General features: G+C 46.7%; 1 protein-coding gene across 1 annotated transcript in view; it reads left to right on the plus strand.

Annotated features, from left to right (window-relative positions):
* Positions 1-25,670, plus strand: part of ANO2 (anoctamin 2) — a 325,024-nt gene that overhangs the window by 215,718 nt on the left and 83,636 nt on the right. Inside the window, exon 15 of the mRNA XM_046676889.1 lies at positions 24,302-24,376. Coding sequence (XP_046532845.1) covers positions 24,302-24,376 — 75 coding nt within the window. The remainder of the gene's footprint in view (positions 1-24,301; positions 24,377-25,670) is intronic.

The raw sequence follows: 25,670 nt of genomic DNA on the forward strand, positions 1-25,670 counted from the left end.
GATAATTATTGTGGACAGGGAGCCGTTCTGTCTCTTGCTTTTTGGTATGGGGCTTCTAAAACCAAACAGAGTGGCCGCGCTTGTCGTTCATCCCCCATCTGTACAAGATGACGGCCTGGTGTGTTTGTCTCTTGGCCAAGCCGTGACTGAGTGTTTTTTTCCTTTCTCTCTTTATATCTGTAAGATCTTTCAGTGGCTGATTCCTTTCCAAGATGTATTTCTCATCATTGTATCTTGGTGCTCAGAGAGCTTCTTGCCCTTCTGGAGAGGTCATTGGTGGCTCTTGCTAAGGGCCCTGCTGTCCTTGCGCCCCCTGTCGCCCCTGTGACCGGGAAAAGCAGCCCGTCTGCTCCCTGGTGAGGAGGCAGAGGCCCGGATGAGGAGGGGGAGAGGGATGGGTCACAGAAGCACCATGCTGGGAGGAGTGATATGGCTCCAGGTCCAGGAGAAGTCTGGAGAGAAATCTCTGTGGCAGCTACAGAAACGAAAGAGCCTGGGGTGGGACAAGACAGACCTCCCAGCCTTCGAAGGGCTGTTCAGCCAGAGGGAGATGTGTCCTGCTCTCCATGGCCCTGAGGATGGGTGAGTACAGACGCTGCACGAATGGCTGAGGCAGATGAGAAGGCAGAGCTCATGGAACCTTTATTTTACAGACAGGAAACTGAGTCCCAGAATGGCAAAGTTCTTATAGCAAGTAACAGTGGAGCTCGGGCTTGGGAACAGACTCCTGGCTCCCAGCACAGAGTTATTGCTGCAGCCCAGTGTCAGAGCAGATCTAAGAACTGTCCTGACTGCTGGTGGGGCACTGGGACAGGTGACCAAGGGCAAGTGTGGCCCCTCCTTGAAAAACAGCAAGAATAAGGCTCAGTTCACTTCCTGTTTTCTGTAAGAGTAGGGTTTGGGGATGTGGGGGCCCAGAGAAAGTGATGATTGGCATCCCTTCCCCTAAAACAAACCGGTCAACCAGGAAGTGATTTAAACTGAGACTGAGATTAAGAAGCCCAGTGACTAAGAAGTGGTCCCTGCCTTCAGAGAGTTTAATGACGTGCTACGTTGTGTGGTGGAGGTTTTGCATGCTATGGAAGCACAGCAGAAAAAGACGGGTGCTACTGAGCTGCAGCTGGTGGAAAGCTTTCGGAAGGAGCTGGTCTTACAAGGATGAATAGGATTTACATACACATAGTAGCAGGAGGAGTGTTGCACCAGCCCACGGAGTCACACGGACCGCCGCTCAAATTCCAGCTTCTCAGTTTCATTCATCCATCCATTCATTCTTTCACTCACTCAACTAATACTTACGGAACTGTTCTAGGTTTGGGGATATGACAGCGGCCCCTGTTCTCATGGAGCTTACATTCCAGTGAAGTGGCAGAGTGACCTTGGGCAGCTCAACCTTTCTTCCCTCAGTTTCAAAACGGGAGTGCTGAGTCCCACCTCACAGGGTCGTTCTGAGTGAGCCAGATAAGTGTGATGAAGATTAGTGAGAAGGCGTGTGTAAAGCCCTTCACGGCACCCAGCACATGTGAATGTCACCCACAGGCTGTCACTATTACTGTCATTTTTGTGATGATGTTATTATTATTATTATTAGAGAACCAGAGCTGGAAGGTAGGCACTCCCCTGGTATCTGGAGAAAGGCCTGTGGGGAGAGAATTAAAGCCAGTGAGCGGGGTCCAAGCTGGTGCAGTAGGCAGTGGGGTGGGTGGTGGAGGGGTGGTAGTGGTGTCCTGTTCTGGACAAAGGCTATGGGTTCCTAAGAGCCATAATGACGATAAAATAAGTGATTTTATCCAGCACCAGCACCCTCCTGGGTCCTCTGCTAAACAGTCTGCAAGGATAATTTCATTGATTTCTCCATCTCCCCTGGGAGGCAGAGGGTTACAGATGAGGGAACTGAGGCTCAGGCAACTAAACGATGACCCAGAATCAAGCAGTAAAGCCAGGATTCAAACCCAGCACTCATGACCTCTACATGCAAGGTGGTCCACCCGGGGTGTGCTGGAGTGGCTGGCAGCCGGCAGCTGAGGGGATGCCGTGTCTGAGCAGAGCTCCGCACTCTTGCCAGGGAGGGCTTCTAGGAAGAGGCAGCCGCCACGGCTGACAGAAGCTGGGACCCTGGAGGGAGCCTCGTGCCAGCCCTTTTCTGTTCTGGAGACAGTGCTTGCCAGAGCTGTGAGTGCCTCCTTCCGGCTGGGGGAGACTCCCCAGGGCTGTGTGGGGAGGGCTGACTGTGCCTGGGGACTGTGTTGGGTCCCTAAGGAAAGGCGAGGGTGAGAGCCCAGTTCACTGTCTGGGCACTTGAGTTGAGGTTCTCTGGGGCCTGGAAAAGATGGTACCTTGCGGGCTAGTTAAAGAAGTCCCCGGCCCACGGCAGTCCTGCCTCCTCTCCTTTCCTCTGCCCGAGCTTCTTCGGCAGATTTGCCATCGTCTGCAGCGGTGAGTGGGGAGAGGTCACGCTCTACAACTGAAGCAACCACTACTGCCCAGGGAACTCTCTTTCACTTTTGGGATCTGGGCGTGAATATTTTTTTCTCCAGCCTCTGTTGCACGTGGCTGAAGCAAGCCCTAAAGAAGGGTCACGTGCCCAGATCAATCTGATCAGAGAATGAGGACCTCGGGAGGGTCCCTCACAGGCAGAGAGGAGAGGCTGGTCATCCCTGGACCACGTGGAGGGGAGGAGAGGCGGCCCTGGGAGAGCACTTCCCATTCCTTCCCCAAACCTCGCTCTGTCCCTGACCCTTACTTACCCACTTACTCTTCAGTCAGCTCTATCAGTGGGTGGCCTGAGGACTGCCAGCAGGTAACCATTAGGATCCATGGGGTCCCCAAATGAACATTGAATTCAAAGAAAACTGTTATTTCTGCTTCTCCAGCAGGAGACTAGGAAGGGACCACTGGCTCAGGAAAGGCTCAAAGTCAGCCATCGCTGCGTGGGCCTCAACTGGCTTCTGTCAGTTCCTTCTTCATGATTCATCTCCCTAACCCACGTTCCATTAAACTGGAATTTAGTGATTATTCAGAGTCCCCTAATATTTATTTTATGAAGTGGCTTCTCTGTGCCAAGTACTAAGTTGGGGCTTTCACAGAGTTAGGTCATGTAGTCATTTAAAAACACAGGGCTCAAAGTTTACCCTTGCATGATCTATGAGAAAAAGGTTTACTAAGCAGATGAGTGGTGTGCGCAAGACTGCCAGGGCTGATTTAACCTGCTGAAGAGGACAGACGCCTGCCAGTGCTTCAGAAGCGCTTGCTTACGTGCACAGACAGCAGATCCAGGAGACAGGGCCATGCAGTGGGAAGGACCCGGGACAGAAAGGCAACAGAACTAGACTCCAGTGCTGGTTCTGTGCCACATCCCGGCCACTGCACGGCGCCATCCAGTCCCCGTTTCTCCAACTTGTCCGTGGAGATAGCACAGCCCTCCCCAAAGCCGAGGCACTAAACGAGGTGTGTAGTGGGCCTCCATTTGTGTGGAAAAGGGAGAAACTATGAACAGATGCACACGCTCATTTGTACTCGCTTCTCTAGTCATAAGACATTCTGTCAGATTAGTCAAGAAGTGAACAATGGTGGCTGCCTCTGAGGGACAGAGAGAGAGAGGGAGAACGGGACGGAGGTGGACCTGGGCGGGAGGAAGAGCTTCACCGTGGAGACATCTTCACCAGGAACCGCGGAAATCCATTACCGATTTAAAAATTAGAGTCAAGAAAAAAGCCTTCCTGAAATCCAGATATAACATTATGTAGAACTTTCAAACCAAAAAGAAGTTGCCTTGGCTCTAAGATGGTGACGTTGGCTGTTTCTGATCATTGTTTCTCTTTCTGAAATGCTCTCACACTATGTTTTAACTGGTTCATTTCTAGACTCTCGCCCAAGGTGGGTGTTATTCCTCAAGGCCAGCTTCCTTGGCGGAGATTTTTGATGTATTGGGTTTCTGCTGCTTTCTCTACTTCCTTATTCCTACAAACGTGTGTGTTGATGTGTGGGTGTGCCCACACACACACGTACACGCGTGTGCACACACACACACGCACACTTGTGCATGTCGTCACCTCCGCCCCCTTCCCCACCACGTATGAAAGGTGAGTCCCTTAAACCAAAACTCCCTTAAATGGCATCCAGGGGTCCTCCACACTGGGCCTGAACTTAACCTGAAGGAAAATGAGCCTAAGGCAGCATTTATTCAAAGAGCTTGATTCTTCACCCCAAGGACTCTGCTTTTCAAATCAAGAGTGTTCAGAAGGGCACAGATTGCAGACCATTACAAGGTCTCTGTTATGGTCCACAGTCTCTGCTTTTGTGAGGCATGAACAGCCTCTCCGAGAATGCACTGACAACACAACATGCCTAGTAAATGGACCACAATTCTAGAGCTCGGGTTTGATTTTTTTCCCCAGTGTTTTACAGTTGATACATTTTTACAAGCCCTTGGATTGGCACGGGGGCAGAGGGCGGGGTCATGGGATTAGCTGTCGCTTCGCTGGTTATCTCTCGGTTCCGTGACAGCCCTGGAGACGCCATGGAGAATCTGGTGCATGGGGAATCCAGGCTAGGCTTGAAGAGTTAATTGACTTAGAGAACAAGATAGAGCTTATAGTGGACGCGTGGAGGAAACGTTTAGGGGCTGTCGCTTCCAGCCCCCAGCCAGGATGAGACACTTGGGAGTGCCATGCACAGTGATGTGTGTGGAAGTGGCATGTGACACCACAGGCATCAGTGGGAGCTTCTGAGGTTGGAGAGGTGACTGGGCAATGTTTTCCAAGCTCCCTGGTGTACTCTGGTTTGGCCAACCCGTGTGTTGCTGCAAGAATTTGAGAAAAAGTTAAAACATAGGATGAGAAAACATGGTTATTTGTGACTTTCCTTTAATAGAGGGGGAAAGATTTCTAGGCATGAGCTTTGGCAAAATAGGGTCATAGTAAAGAAAATGGTTGAGTATGTCTCCATGCTTTTGAATATTGTTGGTGTCACTTGCACTCTGTCATTTTTCCCTTCAGGGGGTTATTTGGGGAGAATTGCATACATCCCAGGCTTGAACTTCCAAACAAATTGAGCTGCAGCCGGCCCAGCAGCTTTGATTGGCATGTCCTTAGGATGACCTTGCAGATACATGTTTCTTTTTGTTCAGCTTCATCTGCCTCCTCTGCCCTGACACACACACGCACACACACGTGCACATGCACAAACACACACATACATGCATTGTTTCTTCCTTTGCAGAAGAGATGGGCAGCCTCTCTCTCCTCATGCTAGAGCAAATCCTTGGGAAGCTGAAGATTATTGTGATGATATTTTTAGTCTCTTTGTGCCGTTTGCTAGTAAATTTTAAAATGTCATTGTGAGCGGATTGCAGCAAGTCACCGAGGGGCAGGCCTGTGTGTTAGACACTTTTGGAGCCTCCAGTGACACATGCCCAGTGCCCTTGGGGACTCAGCACAAGTTTGCAGATGATGACTGTGACTTTGGGGAGTCCCTACATTCCTTGAATTTCTCAAGGGGTCCCTGGCACAGGAAAGGAAGGTGGAAGTTGTTTTCCCTCATCGCTTCACCTCCCTGGAAGCAAACCTAGGCCTTCAGAGAGCCCCTTTCTGAGGGCAAGTGTGGTTCTGCGTGAGTGGGTTGCAGCCACACGGGACGGTTATCTCCTCAGTGGTGGGGAGCTGGAGGTGTGGGAAATTCCATGGAGATAGGAAGCCAGTTCCTAGACTCCACTCTGCCACCAGCATCCCGTGGAACCCTCACATGTCCTTAGCTCTGAGCCTCGGTTCCCCATGGGTAAAGTGGGTCTAGTAAGACCCGCCTCACATTGTTGCCAAGAGGATCGTTTTAAATACATATCTTATTGGAACATTTAAACATGCAAAGAATGGAGGAAATAGTAGAGTGAACCTTCATATTTCCTCAGCCAGTTTCAGTAATTATCAACTCATGACAAATCTTGTGTCATCGATACCCCCACCCATGACTCCCTGCCCGTTATTACCCCCCAGTGCCAGAATATGAGGACTTAATGGAATGAACCAATGGCAGGGAGTTGCCTTCTAGAGTGCCTAACAGGTAGCAGGTACTTAGAAAATGTCTTTGGAATCTGAGCTTGTAATAGAACGAGCTTTATAATTATTACCTCTTGGCGCATCTGTGGTGGCCAGAGGACACAATATTACTTTGTGTCTTATAGATGAGAAGACCTAGTCTTCTTAGGTCAAGTGACTTCTCTAAGGTCATGCAGCCACCAAGGAATATGAGGCTATGATCAGGACCTGGGTCTCTTAAATTCCACACATGCACTCTTGGCTCCAGGCTCTGCTGCCTCTGTGTTGATTTTTCCTTTTGGCTACCTTCTTAGGGAGGAGCAGGAGACTTGTAAAATTTTATGTGGGTCACAGTTTAAAGAGAACCTGTTTATGGGACTATAATAGCTACATATCCATGGACAAAACTGCTTACTGTCTTTGAAGGATCAGCAAATCCAGCTCAATTTATCAAACACTTAGTGCGTTCCTTTTGGCCTTGATCTCCAGAAAGCAGAGGATAAGTAAGATATAATTGCTGCTCTCAGGAAGCTCACAGTCTCATACGCACCAAACCACATAGCTAACCAAACAGAGCAGAAAATGATGGGTGCATGTCGACAGGATGAGCCAAGCGCTGAGGGTGCGTGGACGAAGGGTGTGGAATGCCTGGCTGTTGTCTCCACTAAGGATTATCAATACTTCCAAAAATTGCAACCCTGGCACTGTGGCAATCTGTGCTTTCACTTACACGATTGTAAAAGTTGACTGCTAGATTTAAGGATATTCGTGTAATCTTTTCATGAACTAAGAGTCCTCATTAGATCAGTTTAATAGACCACTAGATTAAGATTAGCTCCACCAGTGGAACTACCATCTACTAATCTATTAATCAATATTATTTACCATGAAAATTTAGGCCAACGCTGAAGAGTTAGCCAACTGAAAAGCTAGAAGGACCAGTCTGCACAAGACCACTCTCACTTCTGACACCAATTGCAAGTCTGGGGGTCTCCAAGGGCACCCTTAGATTTAGTAGCTTGCTGGAAGGACTCACAGATCTCACTGAAAGCTGTTATACTTACGTCACAGTTTATTACAGCCAAAGGATACAGGTTGAAATCAGCCAAAGGAAGAAGTGTATAGTGTGGAGTCCAAGAAAGGACGAAACACAGAGCTTCTGGTGTCCTCTCCTCGTGGAGTCAGGACAGTGTCACTTTCTCAGCATCAATGTGTGAAAATGCTCACAATGTATCGCCAACCAGGAAAACTCCCCTGAAATTTAGTGTCTAGAGTTTGTATTGGGGCTTGATCGCATACCACCTGCATGGCTGCCCTTTAGTCTCCAGCCCTTCTGGGGGTAAAACTGATACCGTATGGCCTAAAGACCCCACCCTGAATCACGTGATTAGACTCCCTGGTGGCCAAATCCCCCAGGCAAACAAAGACCTTCCCATCAGGCATGGCATTCTAAGCAGCCGAGGGAAAGGCCAGAGGTCTCTTTGGTTAAGGTTAATTCCTTGCTACACAACCACCAAAGAGTCCCCATTTGAGAGCATATCAATGGCCAGATTCGGGGGGAGCTGGACCTTTTGAGGAGGGAAGGAGGTGGACATAATACTGATCATAGTTCTGAAAATCATTTTACTTTTTCAAGGTAAAATGTGGTAGTGAGGAATTTAAACAATTTTTTTCTTTCTGGCTCATGAATAGCCACACAGCAAACACATTGCAGAACTGAGGCTAGAACCCCACTTTAAGAGTCGTCATCAACACAAATCATTGATGGCGACGAGCCCTCAACTCCCTCGACTCCTGGGCACCCCCAGCGTAACCGCCTGATGTTTTTCTCCCCAGACTCAAGAAGGAGTGAGAGAAGAGAACAGCGGGGATGCTGCCAAACAGGAGATTTTGAAACTCTCTTTCCTTCCCTCTCATCTTCCCTCCTTCTCTCCCATCAGTATTTATTGACTACATGGTGAATAAGAATGGAAAGAAGGGAGAGAGAGAGGAAGGAGGAGAGTCTCCTTGTTTCTCTCAGGCATTTGTTGTCCCGGGAGCTTTCTTCCAGGCTGCCTACTATTTTCTGGGAGGTAGATTTCCCTTCTCCTTCTCAGCCTCAATATTCACTATTCTGTTTCAGCAGCAGAAACAATCAAAATGTAATGCGTCATTCAGAAATTCTGATCTGGCTTGTGTGGGATCCCAGAGAACCCTGGGTGCTTAGCCTCTTGGCCTGGAGATAATAAATGGCGGTGAGACCAAGGAGAAGGCAAGCTCTAATGTTAAGCTGTGCATTTTGTTCAGTAAGTAAAAGATGTCTTGTGCATGTTCTGGGGGCCAACTCCAGCCACTCCTGGAGGTTAAGCATTTGGGATGACTTGAGCTCATTGGAAAAAAAATCCCCCAGCCGGCGACACAGGGAAGTGGCTGTACCCTATGGTTCAGAGCAGTGAGCCTGACTGGAGCAGCTGAGGCTGCAGATTTCCTGGCAGTCACTTCTCAACAATGCAGTGAGTCAGGGCCTTGAGTGCAAGGAGATGATGTGTGTTTGCTCTGTGGGTGGGGGCGGGGAGAACAGGGATGTGGGGCAGGCTGCAGAATGGAGGCGGTTCCCCCAGGAGGATGTACCACTGTGCTACCCTTGGTTCCTGGTTCCTGGCTCCAGGTGGGAAGAGATCGGGCCCGGTCTCTCTTTCTGGGGCAGTGGGTAAAATCCCTTCTGGACATGGGTTGCTCGTGTCTGGGTTGATCCTGCCAGTCTGTCTCATTTTTCAGGAATAGAACTGTGAAAGGGATAGAAAGAGAATGTTGAGAAATAAGTACATTCTCCTTAACGCAGAAGCTGGGGATTGGGAGACCAATTGTAGAAAGCAAGGCTGTTGTCTTAACAGCCCAATGGTAGAGTCTGAGGTGGATGGTAAGAAGCTAGAATAACCATGAAGATGGGTCCTTGCCGTGGGCCAGTAGCAGTTTAAGACTCAGAGCTGGGAAGCAGGATGATAAGTTTCCAGTGTATGCTCAGCACTAACTTGCAGACCAAACCTATCACTTCTGTTGGATCTAATGCCTCTTTACCCTCTGTGTTTTGTGGAGCTATGCTGAAGCTTGGGGAAAGAATATAGGTGAAGAATCTGTGGAAGGAGGACATCATTGAGATGCAACAGGATGGATTATTGATTGGCTCAAGGTCAAATCATTATTTCCTGGCTGAAGAAAGAAAATACCCTGGTGGGGGGGGCAGAAGTCGTGGGTTGTGATCCTAGATCAGGTAAGGGAATAAAGCAACTTTTCTCAAACTTCCATGGAACTGGGTAGTTTGTCATCAAAGAGGTTCCATGATTGAGTCAGTGAATGCTGGATTAAACCGAGACACTGCAGGTCTTCTCGGAACCTCTGATGTGCACTGGCATATTTAATTTCCTAAAAGAGAAGAGATTGTGCGTGTGGAGCATCTGTCAGTACCTAGAAAATCCAGCTTTCTGAAGAACACAGTGAGGGGAATGTGGAAGAGATAAAAAGAACATAGGTTTGGAATTATTCAGATCTGGATAAAATCCCAACTCAGCCACTTACTAGTGTCCTAGTGTAACTCTGCTCAAGTAACTAACCTTCTTGGGTCTTAATTTCCTTGTGAATAAAATAAGACTAATAATTCCTGTCTTATAAATTATTGTGAGGAATAAATGTGATGATATATGTAAAGAATCCTGAAAAGAAAGTCTGTAACATAGTGAGCACACAGAAAATGATGGATGGATGTGTGGAGGGATGGATAGATGAGTGGATAGATAGAACAACCAGACTTTAGCTATGCAGAGTCATTGTTCTGGGACACACCTAGACCACCAAGCGTGAGTTCGTGTGTGTGTGAATGTGCCTGCTTATACACCTTCATACGTGCTCATGTGTGTGTGAGCACTCATACATGAATTTTTCTGAATCTTTTCCAAAGATATAAAAGTTAGGAGCTTCTTCACTGCACTGTAACTATTTACCCATCTGTCTCTGTCACAGCACTGAGTCTTGAAGCACAAAGGCCACAGCACAGTCCCTGGAACACAGTCGCTGCTTATAAAATCATTGTAAAAGAACTTGTCAGCGCCCCTTCTCAATTGTCTGGGCAGGTAGGGCTACCACACCAGGGGCATCTGAAAGGCCTGACCCCACCAGCCTATTAATGTATCTTTACCGCTCTTTGAGCATCAACAATAAATCCTTTGAGCTCAGGGATGACTAGGCAGCTGGAGGGGCTGATGACAAGGTCTGTGTATGTAGTGTGGGATGCGCTGCACAGGGCAGTGGGTTCTGCCATCAGCACCACAGGGCAGGAGTTTGGACTCCTGGCTGGGCCCAGGCCCTTCCCTTCCCTGCCTGGCGAGGTGGTTAGTCACATGCAGCAGTTGCTATGGGTCTGAGCTGGATTGTGGAGTCGGCCCAGTCCACCCTCCCATGCTGGGGCCTGCACACGCTGAGTCTACTCAGTAGCCCTCTGTGTGCAGAGCCTCTTCCTGGGCTCTGTGGGGTGATAGCAAGAAAGGAGGAAGCTGGGCAGAGACCACCTATACATTCAACCACAGAGCAACCATCCCCTCCCTTCCTCCTCTATTTCCACCACTTTCTGGATGTTTCCTCCTCTTGTTGGCTCCACGTCTCTCTCTGTCCCAGAGTCTAGTGAGTTGAGGCCCATGCCCAGCTAAACCTGAGCATGCAGAAGACACTGACTTCTGTCACTGTGGCTGTGGCTCTGTCCAGGATGAACTCAATCTAGAAAGACAGAGCCGACTCCTGGTGATGGAGAGCACTGAACCCAAAGACAAGGCATGAGTGTCGGGGGCAGGATCTCAGCTCCCCTACAGTCTGAATGGAAGGAGCAATCCCTTTTATGGATGATGTCACTTACTAATTTCAGATCAGGTTACTGGACATTATGTGTCATAGTGGCCTGGGCGTGTCTACAGGAAGTGCCAGGGCCCAGCTGTGGAGAACACTCCATTCTCCTGAAGCGAAGTGGAGGATGCCTCTGTCACCAGTGGCCCCAGGTTTGAGGAAGATCTAGGAAGTGCTTCTGCATGTCTTACCTTATTTTTCTTACTGGCGTCTCTTCCCATTTGTTCTGGCCCTTGTTTTTAGTGAAGAGGAGGAGCAACTAACCACTATTCTCTATTAGTTAACAAAATCTGAAATCAAACCAACCAGCAAACATTGCCTGCTAAAGGAGCCAGTGTCACCAAATACCATGATGAGAGTTAATTGCATAGTCTTTTTGCCAGTAGAGTGTCGCTGCAAGTTGCTGAAAATTGTTTCTCATGCAGTCCTAGTTGAAAACAAACACTATTTTAGATGTAGGTTGTCTAACCATGATATGACAGGGACGGCTCCGTCAGCAGGTTGAAGCCAGAGTGACTGATGTCAACAAAACAATGAACACAGTGCCTTTCCTCTTCTGACCAGAACACATGGGTACTGGAAAGATTTATTATTTATTCATTTGCATGTGAAATCTTTCAAAGGGCACAGTCTTTAAATAAAAGTTACCAACATGTTTCCAAATGTCATTTTTTTCACACTGAGAAGCCTGCCACCTCTGCTTTTGAATGGAGGGCAGTGACTGTGTCTTAATATAGTGCTTGTTACAGTGCTCTGTGCAAAGTGGGGGATTTTAAAGCCCAGTAAGTTCATGAAAAGCAAGGTAACTACATAAGTTAAGTTAGATAATCAGATGCTGTCAGGCCTTCTATGACATGTCAAACAAATGTTTGAAAGTCAAACCATGCCTCGGTGCTGGTCTCGCCGCACGGCGAGGACCCGGCAGCCGTCTCCCCTTCAGTTCTTGCCCTTCTTATCCATGAGCTACTGAGACAGCACAGTGGACCTGAAATTTATTCCTGGACTCAAGTCTGATCAGTGCCTGCTCTGGCCCTACAATCAGCTTGCGGGTGGCGGGAGAGGAGGCATGGATGGGAGCCAGTTGGAAAGTTGGCGGGACCAGCAGTGCAGCTGACGTGATGAATTCTGTGTGGACACTGTGCATGAGGGAATTGTCTCCAAGCTTGTTTCCACTCTGTGAGCTCCTCTCAGAGAATCTGTTCACAAAGGGACAAGCCACAAAAATATAGACCCTGGAGCAAAAGCAGCAAGGGAGGGAGGAGCCTTGAAGAACGGTATCCCAAATTAGGCTGATCTACAGCATCACCCATGAAGCATTTTCAAAACCAGATTCTTTTACCCCCAAGATTCTGATTTAGTAGATTTGGGGCAGAGCTGGGAATCGGCATATTTTGACAAGTCCCCTAAGTGATTCTGACACTTAGCTAATGTGGGAGCCAGTGACGTTGCCCTCAGTGCCCCATTTCAACATCACCTTTGCACTGTGGCAACCTGTCTCCTCTGTCCCAAGCATCGATGAGGGGCTGAGCCACCAACTCACTTCTTTCCGTTCTCCAGGGCTGAGGACCTGCTTTCTGGTCCCCCCACTTGCCCCAGCACAGTTAGGTGTGGATTCTCCTTAGAGTGTAAGCCTGGCACAGAGAGAGTAGACACAGAGAGAAGCGTAGAGCCACTGATTTCCTTCTGTATTTGTTTCGTAGGAAAAAAAAGGAATTATGAGTACTGAGCCTGAAGAAAGCAAGAATAAGGGAGGATTTCATGAAACTTCAAGTTTATAAACAATGTTCTACACGTCAATTCTCCATTTTGTGAGCTAGAACATAAGGAAAAGGCCCCAAATTGAAGCTAGAGGCTTGTAGGTTAGACTAAGAAATCATATGTGACCTAAAGGGACAAGACACACTAGGAGGTGATGACTGAGTGTCCTCTGTCACAGAGGTTTTCATGCTTAGCACAGGGTGGCTTATGGCCTCCTTGCCCAGAGGCAGGAGGGTAGATCAGAACACAGCTGGGTATCACTCACAGGCTAAAAGTCTTCCTTGTATTGTTTTCCATTTGAAAAGCTATTATTGGCACATGCCTGTGGGACACACACTTGACTAGTTCTCATAAAGTGTTGAAAGGTTACCTTGAAATGTATGCCTTTTCCCTTTAGGTTTTGGCACTGGTGTGTAACCTGAGGCAATGGCACAGAGTTGTTTGGTGGGTTCTTCCTGTATGAAACTAGATTTGACCCACCCAGAGAGTAAATACTCACTCTCAACCTTATGAGCACTGAGTGCTACCAAAATGAGCTCATCTATTGTTTCCAAATTGATAGTCACCCACTGAGTCATACATGCAAGTGAATTCCTCAGACCTGGCTGATTACAGCACGCGAGGGCTGATGGTAAGCTAGACTCAGAGGCTGCCTGCGCCCGTGGAGCTTATGTTTTCCTAAAGGAGACAGAGAGGAGATAAATAAATAAGTGAGATAATTTCAGAGAGTGACGGATGTTGTGATAGAGAATAATAAGGGCTGGGAGGTGGACTGGGGTGTTGGGAAGGACTTTACTGGAGGTGATGCTAGATTGAGGAACAGAAGGTGAGAGAGGATCTAGCTGGGTAAAGAGGTAGGAGATGGGTCTTACAAAGGTCTTGGGGTAGAAACCAGTGTGGAGTGTTTGGTGAAGAGGAAGGAAGCCAGTGTGGCTGAAATGAAATAAGCAAGGGATTGAATGGTAGGAAATGAGGTTTGAGAGAAGCCAGAGTCCAAGGCTTGTCAAGTTTTGGAGGCCATGACACCGAGTTTAGATGTATTCCATGTCCATGGTCATTCAGCTTAGGTCTTTGTGTGATGTTCTCACTAAGGTTATATCTTAAGGATCCATGCATTTAGTACTGGTGGAGGGCACTGACGGGTTTAGCCAGCCTCCTCCTTTACAGGCAAGGAGGCCTGGAGAGGGACAGTGACTTACCTGCCCCAGGCTCTTATACATTCTTGGGAGTAGCCCATCTAAGACTCATTTTACCACTACCACAATATAGAAGGGTCTCACTTTGGGAGGGTGAGGAGGGATTGTCTGAAATCTGAATCCAGGCAGGGCACGCATTAGAATGTTTGGGATTGGGGTAAAGGAAGCAGAGATGCTCAGTCCAGAACTGGGACCCAGGAAGGCCAAGGCAGCTAGCCGGCAAACAGAAGGGAAGCAGCAAGCTGTCTGGGTTGCCAGGTGGAGAAGAGTAAGAAGCCTGGACCTCAGTGGGGGAGAGTGGGAGATGGAATCTGTTTTTCTGTGTCTTCTGGGAAAACCAAGCAGTGGGAGGAATAAAGAATATTTTCCATTTTAGCCACAAATTACACTGCATTCTGTCCTGGGCTTCAGGCATGCCTGTAGACTTAGGTGCTGTGCCATATGACTGCCTCATGCCCCTTTGCCAAGATTCCCCTCCTAGATTGAGGCCCTGTCCCTAAATGTATTTATCTGTCTCTAGACTCTCTACATGGCTCTGGGAGTCAGTCCTGGGCAAGCCTACAGGTCTGAGGGGCAAGACTTGGAGGCTCAGCCTGAGAGGCCGTTTGTGCTTGGGCTGTGGGGACCAGGACCATTCTGGGGGCTGACATCAAGGTGACAGGAGCTATGGGGGACTCAAGCTCAGTGAAGGGAGGGGTATGTGGTCACAAGCTGGCCTCACTCCTCTGGTCAGGCCATGAAGGCTTCCTGGAAGAGGAGCTACTTTAGAAGAGAGAACTAAAGAGAGAGAGAAGATGGTGAAGTTGGTGGGGATCTCTGTTCCTGGAGTAGGTGTTGTTTGTGAGAGGTCTTGAAGGCTCCCTCTGGAGACAGAGCATTGAGCAGCTGTGTCTGAGGGCAGAGTGGGACCAGAATGGCAGAATGAGGTCATACAGGATGGCTGTGTGGCTTTGGAACAGGAACAGTGGCTCCTGGATCTGTTCTGTGGGTAGCATTGCCCAACTTGAAGTGGGGGTTTCCTTGTCACTTTGACAAGGAAACTTCACCCGATGTGTCCCACTTAGGGCCAGGGTCTCTGGCGGATGAGACAATAATAATGATGATGATAATAATATTAGGTAACAAGCACTGGGTTCTAACTATATGCCAGACATGGCTCTGTGCATGTTCCTATGTGTTAACTCAGTTCACCTTCACAGCAGCAATCTTAACTATTAATAGTTGGTTTATTGTTTAAATAGTTGTTTATTATTGTTTAATAGTTGGCACTATTTTCAATCTCATTTTTAAGGATGAGAAAATTGAAGTATAGAGAAGTTGGTAACATGTGGTCAATAAGTATTCAAGCTGAGAGTCCAACCCAGGCAGCTACCTCCAGGCTAGACTACACTGCAAATTTCCTGGGGTACCACTGGCTCCCCCAGCCAGGATGCCGGGATGCTCAGCTCTAGCAGGGAAAAAGAAAAAGGAGATGAGAGAGGGAGAGAAAGAAGATAAATGAGCAAAGAATGTTTTTTCTCCAATGCAATTTCATGGCCCCGTTTCACAGATTGCTGGCCCCAACCCTGAGCCTCACTATCTTTTTCTTTGTTTTCTTCAACATATATCCGGAGGACTCTGGAAATTCACAACATAACTCCTATCAGTTTATGGCTTTCATTCATTTAGTGAAAGTTACCCAAATTCCATCTCTGCCCTCTAACACATGCTGTCCTGTGAGTGGCTGAATGTATGACATTGGCTGCCTCAGTTACTAATTTCCACATGAAACTGCACTGAGGTGTTCCCCACACCCAGGGCAATTGATACACACAATGGGCCAGCTCAGGAAAACGCATAAAACTCCTTCACCCTGAGATCTGCAGCTACACGCGATCAGGCTGTGTCCCCTCTCCTTCTCCCAGAGCCGAGGAGTCCCTGGGTTTTCCTGGACTCTTGTCTTTGACAGTGTCCCAAGGACCCTCCAATGGAAAAGTACCTTGCCCTTCTTCTCATTGTCCCTCTATCCCCAGTTTTCCGCCCCCTCAACCCACCATGCTCCAGGTTTTCTGTGTATTCGTGTCTCCTCCAGCCAGCCATGTCAGATAATGATACATCATGGAGGCATCCAGCACAGGAACCTCAGGAGCGGCGCTTGCTCAACTTTGAGAGCTTGTATTCTTGGTGACGATACTGGAACAAACTACTGCCATTTGACCCTTATTCAGACACAGTTGAACCTGGAGCAAGACTTTAATCTTCTGCCTAATCCCTGGTTTAAGTCAGTCTCTCAGTCCTCCTCCTCCACGAGGCCCCTGTCTGGGACCAGCTCCCATGCGTCACACAATTTAACTAGCCCTGGTTTACCCAAGTCATTATGGGAAACAGGTAGTTTCTCCAAATGATTTCCTTAAGAAACCCCACCTAGGCACTGCAGACCCTCCCCATTTTCAGTCCTCCATGGTGTTGCCTGTGACAGAAAGGGGTTTGGTTTCAGTTAACTCCAGGCCGAGAGAAGACCTCCATATGCTGTAATAGTTGGATTCCTTGTCTCAGAAAATCAAGGCAGACCAAGTGTCCCTTAAGACAGAGATGAGGAACTGTCAATCTTATTCTGACCTAGCATTGCCCTCAGGAGTTCTAATAATATGTAGGTCATGCCCTGCTTGCCTCTTTGCCCAGAGAGGGACTTGATGAGGCTGGTTAAAGGTCACCAAGATTTGTTTTCAGAGTTGACGTCCGTGAACGTTGATTGCGCAAACATTTTTCGAGCTTACACTGGTACCTGACACTGTGCTTAAACACCAGGTACATGAAGATGAATAAAGCATGGCCTCTGCTCTCTGGAGGTGGCAGTCCATGAGGAGGAAAGACAAAAAAGTCAATAGTTATAGCAGAAGGTATGAGACTGGAGATGCGTAGGGCCTGAACTATGGCATTGGCTGTCGAAAAGAGAGGAGGGGCAATTCAGTAGAATGTTTAAGGAAGTGGACTCTGTCAGACTTGGGACTGATTGAGGTGAGTATGTGGGAGGAAATAGCCTAAGTAAATACTTCAGTTGCAGGCTTTCCCTGCTCAAAGGGTCATGGTTCAGTTCACTGAGTTAGGGGATATAAAAGAAGAGGAGAAAGGTTTAAGGGGCAAGATGATCCATTCTTCTGGGGCATTTTGAGCTTGGGACATTCCACTAAAGATGTCCACTAGACAGCTGGACAAATGTGTTTGGAGCTCAGCTGAGAAATCTGAGCTGGTGATAAAGATTTGAGAGTCCTCAACAGGTGGGTGGTCAGTAAAGCCATGATTTTACCCGCGAAGGGATAATTTCATGAAGGAGGCTAGTATTAAACTCTGCTTCAACCCAGTGTTGCCTCCAACTTCTTGAGCAAGCAGACTGTAGCAGCTCTCACTCCTCTTACCTCCCATCCACTTTCTCATGGTCTGCAGTCCTGGTTTTTCTCCACCATTCACCTGAAAATTTTGACAGGTCGCAGATGATCTTAATGGCGATTTCAAATGGATGCTTTGCTGCTCTTGGCTTACTTGATTTCTGTCAAGAAGACCTGCATTCTCTTCTTGAAACTTCCCTCCCTGGGCTTTGGTGGCACTACTCTCTTCTAGTTTCCTTCCTATGCTGTGGCTACTTTTTGGTCTACTTATTTTTTAGATGACGGAGCCCTGCAGAGGCAGCATTATTTAAAGTGCAGGGTGCTGGACTCAGACAAGGGGATTCCAGGCTGCAACAACGGACCAAGTTCCTCAGCCTTCTGAGCTCGCTTCCCCCAGCTATAAAATGGAGACAATAATCATGACTTCAAGGGTTATTGCAAGAAGAATTGAATGGGAGATGTCTCAGGCACTTAGCTGATTGTCAGTCACATTGTAAGCAATTTAAAAGTGGTGTTTGTTGTTTGGTGTGTTTGTAGGCTAGATGGCAAAAACCAGCGGAAAGGAAATTGTTTAATTATGGTTACCTAAATGTGGTCCCTTAACCAACAGTATCAGCACCATCAGCACCAGTATTACCTGGAAACATGTTAGAAATGCAAATTCTCAGGCCGACTCCAAACCTGCTGAATCCATATCTTTGGTGGCACCCAGAATCTATTCTAACAAGTCCTATAGGTGAGTTTGAAAATGCATGCTAAAGTCTGAGAACACTGGTTTAAAATAAAGAAGAGCAAACTCCTTGAGGAGACGGTGAGATTCGCAAAGGTCGAGACAGGCAGTCAACAGGAGGGGGAAGACATCTCTCCGAACAGACAGGAAGCTCAGATGAGTCAATCTTCTCCCTGCCTAAAACCCTGCTCTGTCCACACTCCTCTCTTGTTACACTGAACCACTTGTTAGGGCTATGTTGTGACAGCTCAGTGCTTTTGCACATGGCTCTTTCTCTGGAATACCTTCATCTCTCTTTTCATCCTGGAAAACTCTTATCATCCTTTAATCACAAGTAAAATGTCTGCTCATCTTTGAAGTCTTTCCTTATTCCCCTAGGCAGGTAGTCACTCCCTCCTCCGTGTTCCCTGACATGTGTCATATCATGTTGCAATTTATGTTCATCTTTCTCAGTTTCTTCCACTAGATAGGGAATTCCTTAAAGGCAAAGAATATGAGCTATTTTTGTGCATATCACTAGTGCCTAGTGCAAGAACAATGCTGAGCACACAGCTGATGTTCAGTGAATGCTTCCTGTATAGAAACAGGAGTACTAACAACTCACAATTATACAGAACTTAAAATTTTCCAAGAACTATCACATATGTGGTATACTCATTGAATGCTCAGTAGGGCAAGTTTACCAGTCTTCCCATAAGAGATGAGGATGGGGGCACAGAGAAATTAGATAATATGCCCAAGCTTGCTTAGCTAATAAAGAGGTAGAGACGGGGAATGAAGCCCAGGTCTTGCATTTCCAAATCCACTGTTTTTTCCTCTCCTTGACACTGCCCCTGAAATATTTGCAGGAACATAGGCTCGTTGTATGAACAGTCTAATAGAAACAGGTCTGACCTTGTGTATTCCTAATCACTTGTTATCAGCTGGAGGTGGTGGGGCAGATGATGATGATGAAGCTGCTGCTGCTGCTGCTGTTTAGTTTCCTGCCCCTGTAGGCCTCTCTAAAGAAAGAGGACCACAGCCTGCTCCCACGGAGGCCCAATCCAGTTGTTCCCCAAGCATGATGCTTACTGATCACCAGGCATTTTTCATCTTTGTTCTTCTTTTTTTGGTTCAGATTAATCTGCATTGTTTAACATTGGTATGACTGAGCATCTCTTCTCCAGAGCCTTGCTTTAAGTATATCCAGAATATAACAATCTGGATTAAATCCAAGGGGGAATCTGTAGATAACTACCTTCTCAGGAGGTGGAGTGTAACTCCCCACCCCTTAAATGTGGGCTGCACATAGTGACTTCTGTCTAAAGAGTAAAGCACATAAGGGGAAAAAGAGTGACTTTACAGTAAGGCAACCTGACGAACACTACCTCCACCAAGCCATCCAGGTTGACATCATCCGTGACAGGTCATATTACAGACTGTACCCTTGATAAGATGTGATGACAATGGCACTTTACCTCTGTGGTCTTCCTCCCCAAAACCCCATAACTTCAGTCTAACTTTGAAAAAACTTCAGACTAGCCCATATTGAGGAACATTCTAAAATTACTTGACAAGTACTCCTTAAAGCTGGCAAGGTCATCAACAACAAGGCAAGTCTGAGAAACTGTCAGTCTAGAGGAGCTAAGGAAACATGATGACGAAATATACTGTGGGATTTCGGATGGGGCCCTGGAACAGAAAAAGAATATTAGGTGAAAACTAAGAAAATCCAAATAAAGTAAACTATTTAGTTAATAATAATGTACAATATTGATTCATTGGTTGTGCAAAATGTACCCATGCTAATCTAATAGGGAAAACTGGATGCAGAGTATATATACACATATATAAATGAGATATATATGTATATTCTCTCTACCATCTTGGAAGCTTTTCTGTAAATCTAAAACTATCCTAAAATAAAAAGTTTATTTAAAGAGAAGAAAGGAAGTAGAGGAAGGAATTCGCATGTTACTGGTGAAAATGCAAAGTGGCTCAGCCATTTTGGGAAACAGTCCCTCAGCTGCTTATAAAATCAAACATACACTTACCCTATGACTCAGCGATTCGTGTTTACCTAAGTGAAATGAAAACCTATGCTCACACCAAACCTGTACACAAATACTTATAACAGCTTTATTCAGAATCTCCAAACACCGGAAACAATGCAAACGTCTCTCAGCTCGTGACCGGTGCGTGAACTGTGGTGCATCCATCCAGTGAGACACTACGAGCAACGGAAGGGAGCAAACCCCTGGGGATGCAGCATGGATGAGTCTCAAATGCGTTGCGCTAAGTGAGAGCAGTCAGCTCAAAAGGCTTCACACTGTGCGAATTTACTTCTATGACATTTTGGAAAAGGCAAAACTAAAGGGGCAGACAGCAGATCTTGCCGGGAGCTGGGGATTGGGGGAGGAGACGGACTACAAAGGGACATGGGGGGAAACTGAATGTGATGGAATTGTTCTACCTCCTGATTGTGGTTGTGGTTGCACAACGTACATGTTTAGCAAAATGCGCAGAACTGCGCGTTAATAAAGGTGAATGTTACTATATGTAAATTATATCTTAATTTAAAAATGAAAAAAAGACCCCAACTCGAGGGTGACTGCCCACTTTTAGAATTGCTCTCCAAGGGATTTGTTGAATAGTATTCTCACCTATTGAATTTTCAGTGATCTCATTGCGAAGCGTTCAGTTTGCCACCTGTGGTTTTACGTGAACGTCACTGGGTGACTTGCTGTTTGAAGACTTGGAAGTGGTGGCCGTAGTCCAGGGACAGACTCCAGACAGTAGAGACAAAGAAACAGGCACAGACCACAGCTGGGGCCGTGTCCTGACAATGGTGACGTCAGCTGTGTGCTTTGATATAATCACGAGCTGGTTAGACCTTACTTTGTATGACATCTTATAGTTGACGGAGCTCTCTCGCAGCAGGAACTCCTGTGGTCCGCACAATCCCTCTGCCACTTAGGTGGGACAAGTGTTGTCATCTCTGTTTAAAAGGAGAGGGAGGCGCCAAGACTTCTCACCTCTCTGTGCAGGTGTACTGGCTGGGCCCTCTCCACAGGTTGCCTAATTAATACAAAATGCATGGTAATTTGGCGTGATAGATGTTACCATTTTACAGATCAGGAATATAATTACTTTATAGATAAGGAAACTGAGGTTCTGGGAATTTCGCAAGGTTGCTTGGCCAGTAAGTATTAGAGCCAAGAATTCAGCTCAGATGTTCTGGTTCCAGGTCTACTCCTCTTGCTATTCTTCCATGGCTTTTATGCAGATGTGGTTATTAATGGTGTTTTGCCATGAATCTTCACATCTTTGACGTGCCAGTGAGTGGAGAGTCTTAATTAGCCTCCATCATCAGAGCCAGTGATTATCCGTAGGCTTCTTTGCTCCCTGTCATCTTTATTAGTGACTTTGGGAGCTTGGAAGGCAGGCTGTGATCTTTGTGTTTCTCCAGGCCTCTTGTGTTTGGATAGTGTCTGGATGGATGAGAAGTGTGTGTGTGTTGGAAGCTATGACTTCCAGAAAAAAGGGCTCATCGGTATAAACATGAGAGGGGGAGATTTTTCAACAAACGCCAAAACATCTATATCAAAATGAGTATTTTTCTGTAAGATAGCTGCTTTAAGAGACATCCAATTCAATTGCTTTTTAGTTATGTCTCGTTTTTGTGTAAAATAGTAATACCACCATCCTTACCAAAGTTGGGTCTGAAATCCCTTCCCTGTTTCCTTAGTGGTCTCTGAGCTCCCTCTGGGCAGGGCTGGGCCTGCTCCTCACTGTGTCCCCAGGATCCAGACACAAAGCCCAGTCCATCCAAGGTGCTCCAGACTGTGTTTGTTGAGGGGAACCAAACCAAAACTCATTCTCCAGGACAGAGTTGTCACTTCAGGGTAGAGGCTGGTCTAAAAACATCTCATCGTCCTTGGCCCTTGGCCTGAAAGAGGTTGACAACTACCTGGCAAGAAACCTTAGCCAAAACCATCGCAGAGCCATACTACCCCCAGGGGTTTGTTAGGCATCTCACACAATTGTCCTTTTTCCTTTGCGCCCACTTCATTTGGGGCCATATTTCCTGCTTCTCTGCTTGTACTTACTTCTCTTTACCCCATTTCTCCCAGGACTGTATAACTCTACTCTTAGGGCCACTCTGAACCCAGTCTCACCTTATTCACTGGTGTTTCTCGCCCTCATCTCATGGACCAAGCATAAGTTTTTTCTCCCTCTCTTTGCTCTGCTCTTTTACCAGGGAGCCCCACTGGGGAGAAACGGGTAACATGGAACCTATTAACCGGACTATTCTCTTCCCTACTCACCGCTGATATTTCAGAATGTACCTGGTTTGCTGGAGTTTAAGGCAGAACTTCTTATCTCTAGACCAGAGGGCAGAAAAAGAGTCAGAGAATCCTCAAATCCTTCACTGTAATTAGGGAGGCCTCGGGAAGAGCCCCACCATGCATCTCCATATTTCTTTTCAGAGTCTCTATTGAGTGTTATTACCCACCTGCCCATCTTCAGTTTTCTGCATCAAAATCGTAGAGGAAAATACCACTAGTGTGAATGAAACTAAGAATTAATATGAAAGAAAAAAGAAAGAAATGCTGCTCTCTCTTAATGTTTGGCCTAATTTAGAAGAATATGAATGAGTCTTGTTCTAGTCCCAATAGAAATAAGTTTATGTGCTCCTGCCAGTCAGAACGGTCACAACATGTATTATTCTCATTGTGCAATGGAAAGTCTGCTGGGCTAGCAGTCTAGAGACCTGATTCTATCACTAAGTCTATGAAAAAGTAAGTATCCCTGTTTACATCATCTGTAAATGAAGGCGCTGATAACTAAATGACTTCAGCCTTAACACTCATTTCCACCCCCATTTATTAAGCCAGCTCAGCCCTGTGCTCAGTTCCAGACATGCAATGAGATAGATGCATCATTCCTTTCCTCAAGGTCCCCACAGGCTCACTCCCAAGGTAACCCTCACTCCCAAACCAGCTAGTGATTCTCGAATCCTTGGAGTGTGTGGGTGCTCCCTGTGTTTCATTAAACTGTGAGCCCCCAGGGGCAGTGATTATATACACTTTCTTCTGTCTCCCCACCGAGCCTAGTACCAAAGTCTGCACACAGTGGGCACACAGAGGTTTTTGGAAAGAAGTCTTTTAGGCCAAGAAGGCCCTTAGTCTACAGTACAAGCTTTCAAGGCTAGATGGCACTGTTGCTAGCGCCAAATCAGGGATGTTCTGAAATAGTGGTGAGGAGGGAAGCGAAAATAGAGCCGGGCCTGCACATTCACTTGCTGAGTTTGGTTCAGACTCACTGCAGAAATGCAGAGGGACTCCCACCTTACCAGCAGAGGGCTTGGCCATCTTCACGGCATCTTCACAAACATGGCTTCAGATGGGCTTCACAACAACCTTGGCAGTAGGCAGAATACTGTATCAATTGTAAGTTTGTAGAACCGCAACCCAGAGAGATCGAGCACCTAGACTAAAGTTATACGGCAATTAATTGGCAAAAATTTTCAGCATTCATACCTTGTGGGCGTCACCCCACCAAATGAGGGTCTGCAGAGAAGAAGGAGTGTGGTCAGTGATATGACTGTCCCGGGTTAGCGGCCTGGGTGAACCAGATCCAGTCTGAGGGGGGAAAGTTCAGATTCGCAGCCAGACTGACTGCAAAGCATCAGATTGAGCTGTACCTTGCAGTGTCTGCATCTGTGACCACAGAAGAACACAGCCATTGTAGAGGAAATAAGTAATACCACATAAAGGTTCTTTGAAGAATAAAAATTGTGGGTCGTTTGCACAATTATTAGGATCTAAGATCAGTGGTTGATGTTTTATTTAAAGGATAATCTATTTATAAGATGCTTCCCTGTAGTTGGGTTGTATCTGTCATTTGGCCGTTGCTTTATCAAGTTCACATGTTGCTCATTACAACAAAACAAAGAAAACCATCCTGTGCAGTAGGCAGGATAGGTGTCATGACTGTGCCCATTTTACTGATGAAGAAACAGAGGATCAGAAATGTTAAGAGACATGTCCAAGATCACACAGCTGATCTCGAATTAAAACTTCAGCCCAAAAGGAAGCTGAAATCAAATTTGTCCTCTTTTCACCATAGTTTTTCCAGGCTATACCAGCTCGTCTAGAAATCACAAAATTAGGAAGGGTATTATTGATATGGACAGTAAGGCATCAGAGACTAGAAAAATGCCCATTTAGAGATAGATAAATAATATGCAAATTAAATATAATAATATTTCGAATGATAAATAATATGCAAATTTATGCAAAATTGAGAGAAAATTAATATCTCTTATTTGTACCTTCTGATTATCTCTACCCTCCTGTTTCTCCCCAGGATGATGAAGATAAGCTGACCTGGAAAGATCGTTTCCCAGGTTACTTGATGAACTTTGCCTCCATCTTGTTCATGGTAATTTCCTTGAGGAACTATGCCTGCCTATGACTTACGCATGTTAGATCCTGTTCTGTGAACGCTGTGGTGTGTCATTGTATTACACTATGGGCATAGTGAGGGGTTAGTAAAGAGGAAGCCGCAGTCCTACATACAGGGGTAGGATCTTATCTGATAGTGAGTCCACGGCTGGTATCAGTTACCTGAAGAGGGGAAGGTGATTCCCCCAGACAGAAAACCAGAACTGGGAGGGGTTAGTGGTCTTCACTGGTTATAGGAGGGGCTTCTAGATTTCCAGAAAAAAGAGGGTAGAAGGGGGTTCTATCCTCCCAGCCTTGACCACAGATGTTTGAAGTTGGAACTTCCAGGGGGTGGGTTGTGAGATGGTGCCTTCCACACTGAGACAGACCATAACCTTGGAAGAAGTAACCAGGTAAGATGGCTGCAGAATTGTGAAGCCTGTCCGGGGTGCGAGCTGGCTCTCTCTAATGGTTTGTGGAATAGAACAGAGTCTGGAAGCCATAGGAGACAGCCAGCCTGGGCTCTGTAGGCCTGGTTATTCAGCTTCCCTGTAGCTACTGTGTTTATTTTCCTTAGAGTTGGGGAAGGCCTTTTGGAAAGACCCAGCTGGTCTCAGCCGTGTCAGGGAAGGTGAGGACGGAGTCTGTGATTCGTTTTTAAGTCAGATCCGTAAACTGGTAGCAGATTGTTCTTGGGACCCAGGATGCGTGAGCTAACAGTTACTGAAGACGGAGGTCCTGACTGTAACTGAAGATGCAGTCCTCTCGGAGGGCTCACCTTGGGTCACTAAGTCATCTGCCCCCTTTTACGGGTAGACTCCTTCTGGTGTTCAAGACTGGAGCTTCTGTCTTACAAAGGAGACTTGTGTCCTTACAGCATCTTTAAACAGGACCACACGTTAGTTGTGGCTGGGGGAGGGATTGCTTACTCCAAAAATTGAGGCTGAAAGCATAATAATTTTCTGGACTTACTGGCCAGAGGTAACTCTGACCCCAGCCCGAGGTTATTATTGCCGTTATTATTGTCCTTCATTGAGGACAAGAACTGTGTCCTAGTCTCAGAAATTTAAAAGTGAGGGAAGCACCTAATTCAACTCCTCATTTTGCAGACGAAGTGCAGAGGTGATGGGTGCCCTGCCAAAACTTAGAAGGCTATGTTTGTTATCTTCTCACTGCTTAACAAAAGCAAGGCATGTAGAGTTTATTCAAGAATACGTGGGTAATTGCAATGTGTTAACCTGGAATGATATAAACTTTAATTTAGCACTTTGAAGCCTCCCACAATGTACATA

Source organism: Equus quagga, chromosome 1 (genome assembly GCF_021613505.1).
Source record: "Equus quagga isolate Etosha38 chromosome 1, UCLA_HA_Equagga_1.0, whole genome shotgun sequence".
Lineage (NCBI taxonomy): Eukaryota > Metazoa > Chordata > Mammalia > Perissodactyla > Equidae > Equus > Equus quagga.